The sequence below is a fragment of the Mus caroli genome, unplaced genomic scaffold (assembly GCF_978045245.1).
Source record: "Mus caroli unplaced genomic scaffold, Mus_caroli_1 scaffold_7, whole genome shotgun sequence".
Classification (NCBI taxonomy): domain Eukaryota; kingdom Metazoa; phylum Chordata; class Mammalia; order Rodentia; family Muridae; genus Mus; species Mus caroli.
In genome coordinates, this window is record NW_028227262.1 from 99,753,972 (window position 1) to 99,772,047 (window position 18,076).

The 18,076-nt window shown below is 38.8% G+C and overlaps 1 protein-coding gene across 2 annotated transcripts in view; it reads right to left on the bottom strand.

Annotated features, from left to right (window-relative positions):
• The window catches only part of Stk31 (serine/threonine kinase 31), an 80,560-nt gene extending 71,876 nt beyond the window's left edge, over nt 1-8,684 (bottom strand). Inside the window, exons 1-3 of one of the 2 annotated variants that reach the window (XM_085839697.1) lie at nt 8,649-8,684; nt 6,559-6,605; nt 6,418-6,470 (exon numbers count right to left, since the gene is read on the bottom strand). In XM_085839697.1, the coding sequence (XP_085695823.1) occupies nt 6,418-6,470; nt 6,559-6,586 (81 nt within the window). In that variant the 5' untranslated portion in view covers nt 6,587-6,605; nt 8,649-8,684. Of the gene's footprint in view, nt 1-6,417; nt 6,471-6,558; nt 6,606-8,541; nt 8,629-8,648 lie in introns of those variants that run through there. The other variant, XM_085839696.1, reaches the window with a different exon arrangement.
• Nucleotides 8,685-18,076: the final 9,392 nt, after the last annotated feature.

Below are 18,076 nucleotides of genomic sequence, written 5' to 3' on the forward strand. Positions count from 1 at the left end.
TTTTTTCTTTTTTTTTTTTTTTTTTTTTTGGTTTTTCGAGACAGGGTTTCTTTGTATAGCAGCCCTGGCTGTCCTGGAACTCACTTTGTAGACCAGGCTGGCCTTGAACTCAGAAATCCGCCTGTCTCTGCCTCCCAAGTGCTGGGACTAAAGGCGTGTGCCACCACACCTGGCTGGATCATATTCTTGTGCTATCATTTTCTACATAATTCAAATGAGTTCTTATAAAAAATGACACTAAGCTTAGATAGAATTCAAATAAAGTACCAAATATTATTAAATCATACTAAGCAGGTTCCTCAGAAACAAACTGCGTAATTGTAGTGACAGAAAATAAGCAAGTGCTCAAAGAAAGACTAAGACATGTCTAGGAGACATGGAACCAACTATGTTCTTTGGCCAACTTCTACTCCACTGGCCAGACATGAAGAATTCAAACAGCAAAAATAAATAACAACAGCAATAGACTTACAACCTGTGGCATATCCACTAGTCACACTAGTCACACTAGTCACAGAAAAGAAATGACTCTTCCTTACAGAAAAACAATTAATAGATGCAGTAGGAATAAAGAAAGCTGAAAGGCCATCACTAGACCAGTAAAATACCAAGAAAAAAATAAAAATTTCGAGTGAAAAGTTAGGAAAAACAAGACTAGTCAACCCCATGTGTCTTTCTCTAAAACATTTATAATTACAAAAGAAAAATATTAGGGGTAGAGAGATGGCTCAGTGGTTAAGAGCACTGACTGTTCTTCCAGAGGTCCTGAATTCAATTCCCAGCAACTACATGGTGGCTCACAACCATCTCTAATAAGATCTGATATCCTCTTCTGGTGTATCTTAAGACAGCTACAGTGTAGCTATAAAATAAAATAAATAAATAAGTCTTTTAAAAACTAAAAATATTTATTATATTTTTAAGAAATGAACATCTCAACAAAGTAGATTAAAGTTAACATATTCAATGACACCAGGAAGCCCAATACAATGCACACTGGACACAACATCATTTTTGGACATTTTAGCCAATTTATGAGAAATCATCAAACAAACTCATTTAATGGATACTTTATAAAAACAACTAGCACTCATCTAAAACATTCAAAGTCAAGAAATTTGATAAAGTAGCAAAGGTTAGAGGCCTCTTAAAAATACAAAGGGTAATTTTAGTGGATCCTGGAACATTAAAAAAACTGGTAAAATTTGAAATAATGGCTATATATAGTTCAATTGGCAATCATGTGCCAATATTAATTTTCTGGTTTTTGTCCCACTGTGCTATGGTTAATACAAGAAGTTACCATTAACGGAAGCTTAGTGAGAAGTACACAAGAAGCCTTTGAACTGATTCTGTAATTTTACTGTGAATAAAGTTCTTCAAATTAGAAGAAATTAAATAAAAGTTGGGAGTGAAGCTGTATACCTGTAACCCCAGCACTTGAGAAGTAGGGAATGCAGGAGGACCTTGAGTTGGAGGCCAGCTGGGCTCTGAGATGACATGCTGCCTCAAGAACACAAATAAAATCAAATATATATATACACACACACATCAAGATTTATAGAAACCCAAGAAAAAATATTCAATGAGGCTATAATGTCCAGTGATAGAAAACCTCTCAAAGAACAGTTCCAAGAGATCATGATGAATGTCCCTGTCATCATACAAAAAAGAACTAGAAGCTGTGGTAATAACACAGTTGGTAGAACATATTTATGAAGCCCTGGGTTCAATCCCCAGTACAAAAAAGAGGAGGGAGTAGAGAGGGATGGGGGAGAAGGGGAGAGGGGATGGAGGGAGTGAAAGAAGGAAAAATGAAGGAAAGGGAAGAAGAAAGGAAAGAAAGAGGTGAAGGCAAAATACTTAAGATTCCTTTAGTTGCCATTCATCTGACTAAAAATACTGACAATCCTTAAGTATTCCTTTTTTTTTTTTTTTTGCTCCTCTCCAGTCCACTGTTCACAATATTAGTAAACATCTTAACTCAAATATTACTATGTCTTCGTTTATCCTAAACCACTCATGAGTTTGCATTGCTCTCAAAATACACTAACTTTCGTCTCAGATCACTGTTTTTGCTTTCCCTCTGTAGGCTACAGTCATATTACACTTCCTTCATTTCCCAAATTGGTTGTGTTCCTTCTTGCTGTAGGGCTTTCACACATGGTCAGTCTTATGTGTGACTGAAGTACACCTCTGCCTTTTTTCTCTCACTTTCTTCTGTCATAATTCTACTCATCCTTTATGTTAATTTTTAAAAAGTCATATATTCCGGCAAGTCGTCGTTGAGGACACTTTCAAGCTTAAATTCTATCATCTTTTAGTCCCCTCTTGTTGAACATCATTGGAAATGCTAATTGTTTACTGAATAACTTGTTTTATATGCTTAAAAGATAAGATCTTCAGCGATATAGTGTATACCTTCATTTCCGGTACATGCTCCAGTGCCTAGCATATAGTGATACAACAGCATCTGCTGCTTGAACAGATGAATAATAAAGTATATGAAGACTTGAGAAACAACATTATGAGTTGCAATAATTAATATTAAAGAAAATATCTTTTTTACTCAGTAATTTACTTAAATTTTTGGGTTTGTGTGTGTTATTAAACAAATATCAAATAGATAAGTAATACAAAATCCAAGCAGTACCAAGGATTTTACAATGGTATGACTAATAATTCTTTCTACCCTTCTGTTCCCCCAATTCTTCCCTACACATAAACACTAGTGCTTGTAGTTCCTTGCGAACTATGCTAGAGATTGAATGTGTGTATTATAATTCACACCACACTATAAACATTTATACCTTAGCCTTTATTTACTGTTGTTTTAACTTGGAGATCTGCTCTTTTAGAAAAGGATTCTCATTTCTTTACAATAATTTCCTACAATTCTATTGTCCGGGTGTATCATGACTGGTTTTACATTCATTTAGTAATTGATATTCAATGGTTTATGGTTTATATTTATTAAAATTATACTGCAATGAACATTTTTTCTATAAATGCAGTATAAGATAATTATTATACATTAAGATTTGTGAAGATTACCAAAACTTCATTCCAGTTCCATTCTTATCAACTGAATAGCCTTGAGCAAGTTTTTACAACATTTTGGAACTTCATTTATTTAGTCCTCAAATTAGCAATGACAATATAACTTACCTCCAAGGTATAGATGAGGAGCCAAAAAGTTAAATAAGCTACTTAGGTAATATTTAAACTAGTGTACATATTCAGTAATAATGTTGTTATTAGTAGAGGCAGTTTTCATGAGCATATAGGATATAACAATTTTAATCTTATCAGATTATAAAGGTTGGAAGTATTTGAGAACACACAGTATGAATAAAAGGTACAGTATAAATAAAAACAGTAAAGGATAACTGCTCGAGACCATTCAATTGGTAGTATTCTCTTTTAAGTGGCAGAAATCGGGCTGGGGAAGCAAACAATCCATCTTCACCCTGATTTGCCTCTGTATTTCCAAATCTCTACTTATGTGTCTCTGCTCCCATCGCAAACTCATCTCAAAAAGATTTTATGATTTGCATCTTGGGATAGGCATTAGATATATAGGAATAGCAACAGTAGTTTTAATCTTTTTATTGCATTCATCTAAGGGATGTTTTCTAACTTTTTGCAGTGTGTATTGCTGTGAGTTTAAGACCTGTCTGGTCTACAGAGTTCTAGGACAGCCATAGCTACACAAAGAACCTTTAAAAACCTAAATAAATAAATATAAAATGCCTTATTCGTATTTTATACCAACTGCATGCATGCACTTTCTTTTATCATTGGAAATGGAACCCATTTCCATTTGGCAAGTACTGTATAACTAAACCACATTCCCAGTCCTTGTTTATTGAACAGGGTCTAAGTGTTCAAGACAGGTGCAAACTCAAGGTCCTCTTGCTTCAGCCTCACAAGTAGCTGGAATTATCATGCACAGTTTGCTGATAAGATTTTGAAACAGTATTTTGGATATATTAAGTTAAATAAATATATGTATTAAAATTATTTTACCTGTTGCTTTTGCTTGCACCAATGTGGTTGCTAAAACTAGATTTAATTACTTATAGGATTCACATTGTATTCCTACAGTAACAGTACTAACCTAGGAAGTATTAAGTTAGTACACATATAGTTCCTATATAATAACCTTAAATATATAATTTGTCATTCAGTGCGGGGTACCACTAAGTGGCACATGTGCTAAATAATATAGAATACAGACCCACATAGATCTACAACATGTGAGCACCATTTAAAAAGTATATGTACAACTGGAGAAATGGACCAGCTGTTAAGAGTTCTGGTTGTTCTTCCAAAGGAACCAGGTTCAATTCCCAGCACCAACAGGGCAACTCACAACTGTCTGTAACTCCAGTTTCAGAGAATCCAATTCCCTCTTCTGAACTCCATGGACACCAGGTACGGAAGTTGTACACAGACATAAACACAAGCAAAATACACATGCATATAATTTTTAAAAATAAAAAGTTTGTGTGTAAGTATATAATTTACCATAAATTCTGCCGACATTTCTGCAGTTTTAAGAACTCTTAATCATAGTCTTCTACAGAAGTCTTTATATAACTTCTACTTTATACACTGTACACTTAACCTCATTATAAAGGAGTTCCCAAGCCATGGGAAGTGTAGTTAAATACAATTTCCTCCCCCTACCCCCATCATGTACAGTTTGCAGAATCAAAAATTCATCAGTAACAGTGCATTATAGATTCACTTCTTAACATCTGAAACCCAAGAACTTTGGTGCTTAATACTGTTATGCTGTTTTGTTTTGTTGAGAAAACATCTGTGTAGACCTGGCTGTCCTTGGAGATCCACCTGCCTCTGCCTCCCAAATGCTGGGATAAAAGGGGTGCGCCATCACACCCTGCCTACTTTGTATTTAAAACTGAATATACTTTCCTGATTTGCAGTCTATCATTGAAATAAGACACACTTTATTAGGTCTCCAAATTTCAGAATTATATACTTATCTTACAATAAAACACAGATCACTAAAAAAACAAACAAACAAACAAACAAACTGGGCTTTGTCACCTGCCAGCGGCTAGAGTACGGAAGCTTTTTTCCTCTCCCTATCTTTACTCCCTTTACAATCTATTACCATCTGATATGCTAGAAACTTTCAAGAGATTTCTTTGAAATGGTGTAAGTGTATCCAAAATGATCCAATGTTTGACATATCATCTGGGCTTCCACACAACATAACTTCTAACAAAACAATGCTGTCCCAAACCCCAGCATGGAAAAGGGGAAGTGGGTACCCCTAGCAAAGAAGCTACTCAAAACTGATAGCTTCTGAGAAAGAGAAAATCAGTATTCCTTAATGGAGGGATCCCGGATACATCAATCACACTGTGGATCAGGCCTCAGGTTCAGTCAACACAAACTCAACACCATGGGTTTTCATTTTGTTTTAAGGAACATGAAGTTGTGTGGGTAGGGAGGTGGGTGAGAATCTAGGAGTTGGGAGTGGGAATAAAAAAATCAGAATATACTGTATGAAATGCTAAAAGAATAAAAAAATAAAAATGTAAAACAGAAGTATGCTAAAAGATTATTTTATAAAGATATGGTGTATTTAACTAATTAAAAAGTTAAATATAATTAATGTTGTTTTTAAAACTATACTGCCCCAAACCTGCATCAACAGAACTATTCACTTGTATACCAAGAAAGTCAGGAAAACACAAAATTCCTGCGTGTGACTTACAGGTAGGCCAACTTGGAAAGGTGCTACCTACAATTCCTTCAGTGTCAGCAGGGACTATGATCCCACATATGCTATACTGGTCCACGACAGGATCAAAAGCAAAACTTTATTTTGAGGGGAAGAGGGCGTGAGGTGGCTATGTCCACAATACTTTGAATAAAATCCTCAAAGAACTAATAAAAATGAGGAAAGTATTGTGAGTGTGTTAAAGGCACAAAAAGAGGACAGAACTTAGCTTTCTGACACACACAGGCCAGAAAGCTAAGATCTGCTTTTGTTGTTTTTTGGATGTTTAGTAATTTTTTTAAAAAGTGTTTAGCCTAAGTTTTCAGGAAACAATCTTACAAAGACCCCTAGGTGGAGCTATAGCTTTACAAATACAACAGCATGTGGCTTTCTGACCCCCTTGAACATGACTCTGAAGTTCCGATCTTGATTATTTTCTTGTTTAATTCAATTGTAAGCATTTTTTTCAACATAGGAAAACTGCATGTTGCAATCAACTGTCTTGTAATTATGTCTTGTGTTATATGATTTAATCAAGATTAGGTACTGAGAATGAAAACAAAAATCACATTTATTATTAGATTTTTATTTTTGTTGGAAAAGACTTGAGTTAGATAAGAGGAAGGTAGAAAAGAAAAAACAACCAATATTATATTTACCTGAGCCCAAAATGTTACTGCATCTTCTACATGACTTCCAACAACATCTTCAACTAAAATAAAATCACAATGCAAAACAAATTAGAAGTTAATCAGTATCATTTAGCTATTATACCCCCAAATAATATTTAATGCCAGTACCTTTATTGTAATGTGTATCTTCATCCATTTGGACAAGTCCTGGAAAACTAACAATTCAATACCTTGAATTAGGTTTTTATATCCATTAACAGTGGGAAAAAAATCTAAACCACATATGTTCAAAGTATTTGCCCTAAGATGGTTATCAAAACTCAAACTCTATACTAAAAACTTCCTGTTTTCTCATGACTGTTTCTTGTATTTATTCTGAAAATATTATAGTTTTCAATGGTAAAACACATTATCTCTGTCCGTATCATTATCTTTAGCCAAATCTTTGCAGATTTATAAGATAACTCAAGCAGATTTTGATCACTTATATAAATCAATATTTTGAAACAACATGCAGTGTGTGTGTGTGTGTGTGTGTGTGTGTGTGTGTTTTGCCTGAATGCACATCTGTGTACATGCAATGCATGTTGAGGCCAGAAGGGGGACAAAAGAAGGCTTCAGATCCACTGGGACTAAAGTCACAGCCATGTAAACTGCTGTGTTGATGCTTCCAGAGAACTAAAGTTCAACGTTTAACAAAACCAAGCTGTCCCAAGTCCCAAATGCCAACATGGAGGAAAGGAATTGAACCCAGTCCTCTAGAAAATCAACAAGAGAATTCCACAATAAAATATATAAATAAAAATAAAATGCCTGAGAGTGGCTATTGGCTATTTTGTTTTTTAAAATGCCCTAGAATTAAAAACTGAAATATATCAAATTTGCCTATTACTTCAAAATCATGTTCATTACATAAAAAATACTTCAAAAGAAGTGTCTACTACTTTACGATTTGATTCTCAAAAATCCAGGAATCACTTTCTACTCATAAATCTTAAAATGATAAAATATGTAATCTATTTCACTGTTCAATTCCAACTGATTTTATTTCATTCTCAAAATAGGCACACTCTCCACCCTCCAAAGTGGGGGGGGGGGGTAGAGCATTGGTTTGTCCTTCAACTTTAAGGTAAATATTCTACACATTCCAATAAACGGGAAAAAATTAATTTTTCACAAAACTGCCCTTAAAACGTAGGGTGCATGCCATGGTTTGAGACGCATTTTTTGAGAGCTTTTAAATCATCGAAGAACATCTACATCAAGGTTTCAAATGTTCTCAACTATGAAAAGAGTAATTAACTCATCACAGCAAATAATGGAGCTTATTTATAGGAATTTAAAACTTGCAATTTTTGTCTAGCTTAATTTTTTTCAAATAACATCACTGAATCATCTTCAAATCAGGGATCCTTTAAAAAGTAGTTTTAAAATTCAGCTGTTGGTGAAGCTGTTAAAAAAAAATGGAGTCTTTTAGTGAGAAAGAATATTTCTCTGGAAAACACTTTTGTTTGCTTGTTTGCTTGGTTGGTTCTTGGTTGTTTTTGGTTATTTGAAGACAGGTTTCTCTGTAGCTGTCCTGGAACTCACTCTGTAGACCAGGCTGGCCTCAAACTCAAAGATCTGCCTGCCTCGGCCTCTGCCTCCGGAATGGAGTAGGATTAAGGCGTGTGTTACCACTGCCATGGGCACAGTAAAAATTACAAGTTTACTTTGGAAATCCTGCCACTTGTTTTAAGAAACTGGTTTTCTCGCCTTATTTTAAATCGTTTTTAAAAGACTTGCCAAGGAACTGTAGTGACTTTAAGCAGAGGTGGAGGGCACAACGGCGGTTTCAAATGGGACAGAAATGGGACAGAGGGAGGTAAAGACGCTCGCTTTCTGGGGGGGGGGGGGGGGGCCTGGAAGGCTAAAACCACAGACGTCGCCAGAGGGGAAGAAAGTCGTCCACACAGTGGGTCTGCCGGCAGCTCGCCGAGATTCGTCCACACAGTGGGTCTGCCGGCGGCTCGCCGAGAAGCTGCGGCGCCTTCGAGCTCGCCGGAAGTAGGCCTCAGCCCAGACCCGAAGCCCTAAAAAACGCCAGCAGCGTGGACAAGAACGCCCTGGGGGCGGCCCCTGTCGCCCTCGCCACCAAAGACTACCACTAACCTTACACTTTGCGCCACAGCCGTCCCAGCAAAGAGCCGCTGGCCCCACATGCCAGGCGCTCCACCCTCAGCCCACCAGCCCTCAGGCCCGCCCTCGGCGCCGCTTACCACCCGAGCTTCCGCGCCTCAGGGCACGCACTGCGCCTGCGCATGCAATGCACGAGGCTCTAGCGGAGGGAGCGCAGCCCTGGTCACGTGGGTGGCCCGCCTCAAGGCCTCGAGCGCAGCCAGGCCGCCCACGGCCCACACACGCGCTCGGCTCTGCTCCCGAAAGCAGCAGCCTGCCCCTGTGGGCAGTCAGTTTATAGGAGGGCGCCCCACCCCCCACCAGTGATGTAAGACCGTGACATGAAGTTGCGTGGGTCTTCCTAATTTGTACCTCGAGATTTAAACTTAAAAAAAAAAAAAAAAGCCAAAATTGGGACAAACTGGATATTCTTTTCCCAAAGAAAAGAATACCGTAATAAGTGGCAATATCATTTTGTATGTAGATCAATAGCTTTACACATGTTTCTCCCCAAACCTCGCATCCACGTCAAATATTGCAGGGGACAGCAGGGATCGGTGGGGACTGGGATGGGATAGGGTTATAGGCAAGTTATTACACTTGGAGGAAACATTGCACAGCTAAAAACCATCTCTATCTAGTTCTTTTGTTTTGCAAAGGAAAGAATTAAAACCAAGGCCTCACGAAAGATCACTATCAAGGAGCCCTCCATTTAATTTCTAAAGCTTGAAGTGTAATTTGCATAGACTACAGATATTAAAGTGTAAAGTGTTTTAATATTTTTATACACCACTGAAGTCATCCCCATAATAAAACATTTCCATCAACTTCAAAAGTTTCCTCATGCTGTTTACAATAACTGGCCCTCCTTACGTACCTTTCTGTTTCTTGTAACTGAACGTTAATTCTTTTTTTCTAAAACTGTTAACAGGATCACACATAAAGACCATTTTATTTGCCTTCTTTCAAATGGCATGGGTATCTTAAGATAATTCCACCTGTTTCCTTCCATATATCAACAGCTTGTAAGTTCCCAGGTACTCGTCCACTGTGGATGCCTAACAGGTTTTCTACATTTCTGTGTAGAAGGGTTGTTTTGCCTTTAGACTTCCCTCAAATAAAGCTGTCATGGCCTTCAATTCTTCCCGTGGACATATCCTTTGATTTCTTTTGGGCTAATGTCCCCTCGTGGATGGTTAAATGGTAGAAGAGTGTGCAAGAAGTGGCCAGGCTATTTAACAAAGAAGCTACTCTAATTTATATTACCACCATCCACGTTTATATATTCTAGTTGCAAGGCTGAAGAAATACCTCAGGAGTTAAGAGTACTGTCTGGTCTTCCAGAGGACCTAGGTTTTGTTCCCAGAACCCACCCACTTGGCAGCTCACAAAGGTCTACCCCAGTTCCCGGGAATCCAACAGCCTCTCTGACTGCCTCAGGCACAAGTGTTGCACAGACATGAATGCAGGCAAAACTCCAATACAGATTAAATAAAAATAAATCTTTAAAACCTAATAAAAATTAAAAAGTAATAACTGGTTGCTCCATAGCTTCACCATCACTTAATATGATCACTGTTTTTAATTTTAAGTATTTTTTTATATAGTGGAGGGACTTCCTTGAGGTTGTTTGCATTTATTTATCTACCAAATAAAAACATTGGGTATCTTTGTGTTGTTGTTGTTGTATGTTTATTTTCTATTCGTCTTCATATATCTTCTTAGGTACTTAAGTGTCTCTATTCAAACATTTTTAGATTTTTTTTTTAAACTGGATTCTTTTGTCTTTGAGACAGGGTTTCACTATGTAGTTAGATCAGCCTTGAACTTGCTATGTAGATCTGGTTGGACTCAAAATCATGGAAACACACCTGCCCCTGCTTCCCAGAGCACTGGAAGTAAAGGCATGTGCTACCACACCTTTTTAAAAAGATAGGGTCTTGTGTAGCTCCAGCTTGCTTCCGGCTCACTAAGTAACCAAAGATGGCCTTGAACTTCTGGTCCTCCAGTCTTCAGCTCCGACTGCTGAGACTACAGGCATCCTTCAGGATGTCCATTTTTTTAATTGACTGAGTTATTTATTCACTTTACAGCCTGGCCAGTCATCTGTAGGTCCATCCCTCGAATTCTACTTCATCCCCCACTCCTGCACATCCTGTAGATAGAACAAATTATGGGTCTAAGGTTTTGTGCTTGGGTTGGTATCCCAAAACTTCCATTGGTAGTCTTGCCTGGTCACAGGAGTTGGCCGTTCAGGATCCATATCCCCCATTGTTAGGATTGTTTTCTTATCATTAGCTTTTGATTATATATGAGTGTGTGTGTGTGTCTGTGTGTGTGTGTGTGTGTACTGTGAATGTAACTATACTGTGAATGTAACTCCTTTATACTCGTAAACATTTTACACAGTTTATGACTGTCTTTTCATCCTCTAGCAAAAGTATTTAAAAGAGAGAAAGCTCAGGGGCTGGAAGTGTAACCAGTTTGTAAGGCTGGATTAAATTCCCATCACACACACACACACACAGTACCTATTTATTTTACAATTTTTTTTTTTTTTTTTTTGCGGGGAAGGAAATGAACAGACACTGGAAGGCCCCCTTACACAATGCCACTGCATACATGTCAAAGTGAGAGAACAATTTTTGAAAATTGGTTCTTGTCTTCTACCAGGTAGGTTCCAAGAATAAAAGTCAAGTCATCAGGTTTGGCAGCAAGCACTCTTATCCACTAAACCATCTCGCTGGTCTTAAGTTATTTTGATGGAATCTAATTAATTGGCTTTTGCCTTATAGATCTTACATTTGTATTGTTTTTAACAAGTCCCTGGCTGACTAGTTTACAAATGTTTCTTTCCTGTATTTTCTTTCTAAATATATGCATAATGTTACATATCATATATGTATACATACACATATATGTACATATATGTATATATATATATGTGTGTGTGTGTATATACATGCTACACAGATCTATAGTAGTTGTGCAGTTAATTTTTATACGATGTAAAATGTGACTCTAGGTTCACGTTTTTTATATGTGTGTCCATTTTTCCATCAGCATTTCTTGAAAGCACTGTCATTTACGTAATGAATTATCTTTGCAACATTGCCAAGGATGGATGGGCCACATATGTAGAAATCTATTCTCGATTATTTGTTTTGTGATGTTAAACTCTGCTTACTTTAAACTGTTCTGAGCTCTGAGGCTTTAAAAGTCTTGACTACAGGTAGTCTAAGACACACTCCAACATAATTTTTTTCCTGAGATTGTTTATTTTGGGTTCCAAGAAAATGGAAATCACTTGTCACACAGAGGCATACACTCATCCATCCAAGAATTGTTATCAGAATTATGCTGAATCTACACATCTAAGTGAGGAAAATTTGTACTCTAACTAAAGGCTTCTGATCGTTGAACACAGTACATATGTATAATATATATATATATATATATATTATACATACATACATATGTATATATATACATACCTGTATGTGTGTGTGTATATATATATGTGTGTGTGTGTATATATATATCCATTTATTCTTTTATTTTCCTGAGCAATGTTCTATATTTTCAATGTAAAAGTTTATTCTCCTTTCATCTGATTTTCCCAATTATTTCTATTACTATTCTACTGTTGATACTTTTTTTGTAATTTCAATTTCTCATCATGTTCTTATTTCTAGTGATAAGCAGGGTTTTGTCTTGTTTTCTGTAGAGTTGGCAGATTAATCTACATGGATGATTTGTTACATGCAAGTATTCTTTCACTTTCTCCTTTCCAATTTGGTTCTCTTGTCTTACTCTTGTGTTGATGCAATGCCTAACACATCCAGTGTGAGACCATATAGAAGTCCTGACAGGAGATGCCCTTGTAGCGCTCCTTCCTGGGAAGGAGGGATTTTCCCTTTGCTCCCAGGTGCTCTCAAAGCTGTGTGGTTGTACTAATGCCCTTCACTGATGAGGTTACCTTTTGTCCACAGTTTGATGGGAATTTTTAATCACAAATGGACTGTGAGGTTGTTTTTTTTAATTTACAATTATTGATTTTCATTTTATTGATATTGCATTCGTGGGCCAAAGCCCATTTGGTCATGATGTATTAATCTTTTTATATATGCTTACATTGGACTTAGTAAAAAACACTCAGAATTTTTACAGGTATACTCAAAGGGGATATTTATTATTTTGAGACAGGGTCGCATTATGAGGCCGGTCTGAACTCACTGTGTACCTGAGAATGGCCCTGCAGTGCTGGTCCTTCCAACTCCACCTCCCAAGCGCTGAGGTGACAGGCATTTACCGCCACATCTGGCCTATACAGAGCTGAGGATGAAACCCAGGGTTCATGCCTGCAAGCTACACAAGCTCTTTACCAAACGAGTACTCAGACTCAATATCCAAAGGGATATTGGTCTACATCTTTCTCTCTCTCTCTCTCTCTCTCTCTCTCTCTCTCTCTCTCCCTCTCCCTCTTTCTCTCTCGCTTCATTCTTTCTTTTTGTAATGTCTTGATGTGTTTTTGATAAGAGAGTAAGAGTTGTGGGGTTTTGTTTTGTTTTTGTTTTTTTGGGTTTTTTTGGTTTTGGTTTTTTGAGACAGGGTTTCTCTGTGTAGCCCTGGCTGTCCTGGAACTCACTTTGTAGACCAGGCTGGCCTTGAACTCATAAATCCACCTGCCTCTGCCTCCCAAGTGCTGGGATTAAAAGCGTGTGCCACCACACCCAGTTTAAGAGTTGTTTTTAAAAAGTTCCAACTTCAGTTTCTAGAAAAGTTGGTATAAGTGAATATTCCTTGTTCTTTAATTATTTAATAAACACTTCTTTGAGAAGGGTTTTTTTTTTTTTTGGACTATCAGTTTGATGTTTAAATAATACAAAGCTAATAAGGCTAACTTATTATTGAATATGCTTGGTGGTTTATTTTCACATTTTTACACCTTTCCTAGTGCTTGACTCCACCCACAAACAGGTATGAGCACTCTGTCCAAGCAACTAGGTGTGCTAGTGTGATGGCCCCGTCATGAGTTCCCCTTCCTGTCCGCTTCCGACTGTGACCTCATGACCTTCTGAAGCACCAATGAGATGCCCTCATGCCTCTGTATGTGTGCTCTGTTCCTACTCCTCACATGAAGGTGTCTCATTGGTGCATCAGCATGCAGATGGATGCTCACTCTCAGCTCCCTGCCTGCTTCACCGAGCCTGTTCCTTCAGTAATACTCCTTCCTACAGGAACCCTTAAGAGGCTTGCCTTGCCTGCCTTTCCCAGGATCCATGAGTATAAGGAATCCTTTCATCTCACATTTCTCTGTAATTTACCCAGCATCTTTCGAATGCTCCTTAAAGATTCCACATGGAGGGCTCACTTTCCCTCATTGTTTCCAATGGGTTTGTCTGGTTGCATTAGCAAAGACCAGGTTGGGGGGGGTGGGGAGGTGGGTGAGGCAATATTTACATTTTTAGTAACTATAGAGTCTATAGCAATGACAACAGTCACATTCCTAACATTAACAATTTGTGTCATCACCCCCTGGCCCCACCACACACACACTGGTCAGTCATGGCACAAGCTTACTGGTCTCCAAGGAAAACAATGAACTTTAGTGACTTCTTCTCATGTTTTCCTGCTTGTTTCAATTCATGGCCTAATCTTTATTATTTCCTCTTAACTACTTAGTTCTCTGTGATATATTAACTCCACGGAATAATGGGTCTCATTGCAACATTTTCACGTGCGTACATAATTGCCTTGATCCCATTGCCCTGGCTCACGACACTCCTCTCCCGAGTTCGTTTCCTCTTCCCAGATAGTCCTTCTGCTTTCCTGACTCTGTTTCTAGATTCTACATGAGAATCTACATATTTGTCTTTCTGAATTTGACTTAGTTCACTAAAAATGATAATTTCTTGTTCTATCCATTTTTCTACAAAAAAACATTTAATTCTTCCTAAACAAAATAGTACTGTGTGGCATTAAAAAAAAGAGAGAGAGAGAGAGAGAGAGAGAGAGAGAGAAAGAAAAGTGTGGTTCTTTTACCCATTCCTTCCTTGATAGGCACTAGGCTGAGTCCATTGTGAATAGTGTTAACATACGCTGCTGTTCAGGTGTCTTATTTGTACAGTATTGATTCTTTGGTGGTATGCACCCAGGTGTGGTAGAACTGACTCAGATGCTAGTTCTATTTTTAATTCCTTGAAAAGCCTCCAAACAGATTTCCAGATTTGCAGTCCCACCAACAGAGCATCTCATCTCGTCCTCAACAGCACTTGCTGCCCTTTGCTGTCTTGATGTCGCCCATTCTATGAAAAACTTGCAGTCTCAGGGGAGCTTTGGTCTGTGTTTCTCTCATGGTGTTGGACATCTTGTCATTTGTTCTTCTTTGCAGGTTGGCATGTTCAGCTCATTTGCCCATGTTCTGACTGGAGCGTTACCTTTCTGTGTGTTTCTACCTACATAACATAATGGCTGGAAGCACCAATTTGAGACCTTCCTTCTTTGCTGACATAAACATTTGGTGTCATAAGTTTACCTGTAAATACTACTTTAGCTACAACCCAAGAATATGCTTTTTTTTTTTTTAGATTTATTTATTGATTATATGTAAGTACACTGTAGCTGTCTTCAGACACTCCAGAAGAGGGAGTCAGACCTCGTTACAGATGGTTGTGAGCCACCATGTGGTTGCTGGGATTTGAACTCCGGACCTTTGGAAGAGCAGTTGGGTGCTCTTACCCACTGAGCCATCTCACCAGCCCAAGAATATGCTTTTTATGTTGGTTTTTTAGGCACCCTTTTTAAAAAATGGTTAAATATTAGATGAAAGACTAAATGTAATACAGTAATACAGTAATAAAAGGATATAAAGCTAGTTTTTCTAGTTCCAACTCAGTTATGAGTTTTTTGGTAGGTAAGTGTATAAAATACACTTGAGAGTGAAAGTATAGTCTCCAGTGTGAAGTGCCACGGCGTCAGTTTTAAATAGCTATTTCAGCCACACAGATGCTCAATGAGCTGTGTATATATAGTCTTTGGGTCTAGGTAATTTTGCTGTGTAATGCTTTTTGATTTGTAGCTTTTAAAAAACAAAGTTGTTTTAAGACAAATTTTTAAATACACCACATTCTGGACTGCAACCAGATCTGTGGGTACAGCAATCAGCACCTGAATATACAGTGTATGAAACATCACCCAGCAAGTTACCCTGGTACCTATCTGCCTCATACGGATTTCCAGGGGTCACGGGATCCTTACTGAAGGGATCTGGGCTCTCTCTTCCTCCTAGAACCAAGAGTGAACTTGGAACTGGTAAGTAGGTAAGAAACTGTGTGGGGAGGGGTTGTTTAGATGGTTGATTTTTTTGTTTGTTTGTTTTTTCTTTATTCATTACCATGACTTTTGTGAGTCTTCTGTTTGCCAGTTATCGTAGTTTGTGGGTTTGTTTTGCTCTGTTATTTGTTGTGTTAGAGAGATAAGAGGTGAGACAGGAGTAGTTATACACCTCAAATATCTTAGCTGTCTTTCTGTCCTGCCCTTTGGATCATGAACTTAAATTTAATCACTCATGCCTTGTTGCCCATTTAATTAATCCTCTTACAGTTAAATCCCACAATGTGACACTCCATCATCAATCTGCTCTAACAAGAGTCCAAGATAATGGCAGTGACTTCCACTAATTCTAACCTTTACTGGTCCGACATTCTGCGGTCTCAGTTTTCAGAACAGTCTCAGCCATTACAAGTCTTAAGACCTTAATGTTGAGCATCATCCAAGGCTTCCTAAGGGAAAATTCAGACTATAACTTCTCAAGGTTTTTCCTCTCAACATAATATTTTTATTATTTGAGAATTTCACACAATGAGTGTACCCCCAATCACATTTGGTTCCCAGGCATTCCAGGTCTGCCTTCTGAAGTGGAAGGTTAAGGGTATTTTGGAGAGTCAGTTGTGTTGGATTGTGTTTTGCTGGGGCAAACACACGAAGGAGTGTTTTCCTAAAGTGGACACAGGTGAAAGACCAAGGCAGACTGGAGAAGGAATTTCACTAAAGCAGACACAGGTGAAAGGATGTTCTGCTAAAGCAAACACATGAAAAGACACGTGATGAAGGATTCTTTGCTAACAACACACATGTATGGGTCCGCCTTATATTGCGTAGTTGAGCTTCATTTGTCAGGACTCCACCAACTCAGGCAGATTGGATGCACGTGCTGAGGCAAGGCACGTGGAGGACATGTGATGTTTGGAGGGTACAAATAGGACTCCATAGAGTGATGGAAGCAGAGCTTGGCTTGCTGGTACAGCTAGCTGTGTAACACTTGTAGGTCTCTCCGATATGGATCCACTCTTGTGGGTCTTCACTGATCTTCGCTTCCCTGAGAAAGGCACAGCCAAGAACTTCTCCTAGTGTTCCTGCTGGTCTCCCCTGCTGACTCCTGCTGAGGCTGAGGCCCACTGTCTTTGCTACACAGTGCCACCACTGCTGATTCATGACTCTACCAAACTGGACTGCTAGTGTACCTGTGAGGTGTTTGCGAGTGGATGAAGAAGCTGCTGCTGCTAACCTGTGAACGAACTGCCCATTGCTCCAAAGAGCCTTTCTAAGCAGGTCCACTTTGCCCTTTCTTTCCCACTACCTCTGGTGAGTGGTAGGCTAAAGGGGAGGGGGGGTTAAAGGGGTTTAGAACCATCATTAAAAATAAGATTTGAAAAAAATTAAAGTTTACAACCCTCCCGCCCTATGTGTGTCTCCCATGCAAAAAAAAAAAGAAGAAAGAAAGAAAGGATAAAACACACCAAGTCCAAATTGTGTTGCACATATACTCATTGGAGCATAGCTAAACTCTCAATGGCCAGCCACTTAAAGACTCGTGAATCCTCTCTCCTAACCCCACTCCCCTGTCAGAAGCCATCAACTGTGAAGAGCTACACTTCAGCATCCCTAGCACAATTTTTAAGTACTCTATTCAATGGCTTCCTGTCCAGACTGTTTAATTTGGAGAGGGAAGGAGGGTTTCATAAAAGCCCTCAATGTCTCTCATTCTCAACTGTGAGTCTGACGTCATTGAAAATCCTGCAGAGAAGCTTCCTTGTCCGCAGCAGGCAGCCGCAGCACGGACAGTGGACGCCCCAGTGGCAGCATGGACCACTGACATCCACAGGACTCTGACTGTAGCACAGGCCACACAATGCCAACACGGCCTCTGGCAGCAACACAGACCATGGAGGTCTTTCAAGAAGGTCCAACCCACAAAATGAGCCTTTCTTCCTCTTGGACATCCTGCCACTGCCTAGAGCCAGGGCGATCATGTGGCTAGACATCACATTCAGAAGCAGAGCCTGTCTGAGCTCCAGGCAGCTGCACACCACCCTGTTGACAGTACTAGGTAACATGCCCCTTTGTCAGCCAAGGCTACACTCCCACGCCTGTCGCCACCACAGCCCCTCAGTTCTGCTATCTTTCCCATCTCTCCTTGCATATTTATTCATTGAGGTGGCACTGCAAACAACAGTGTGTCATACAG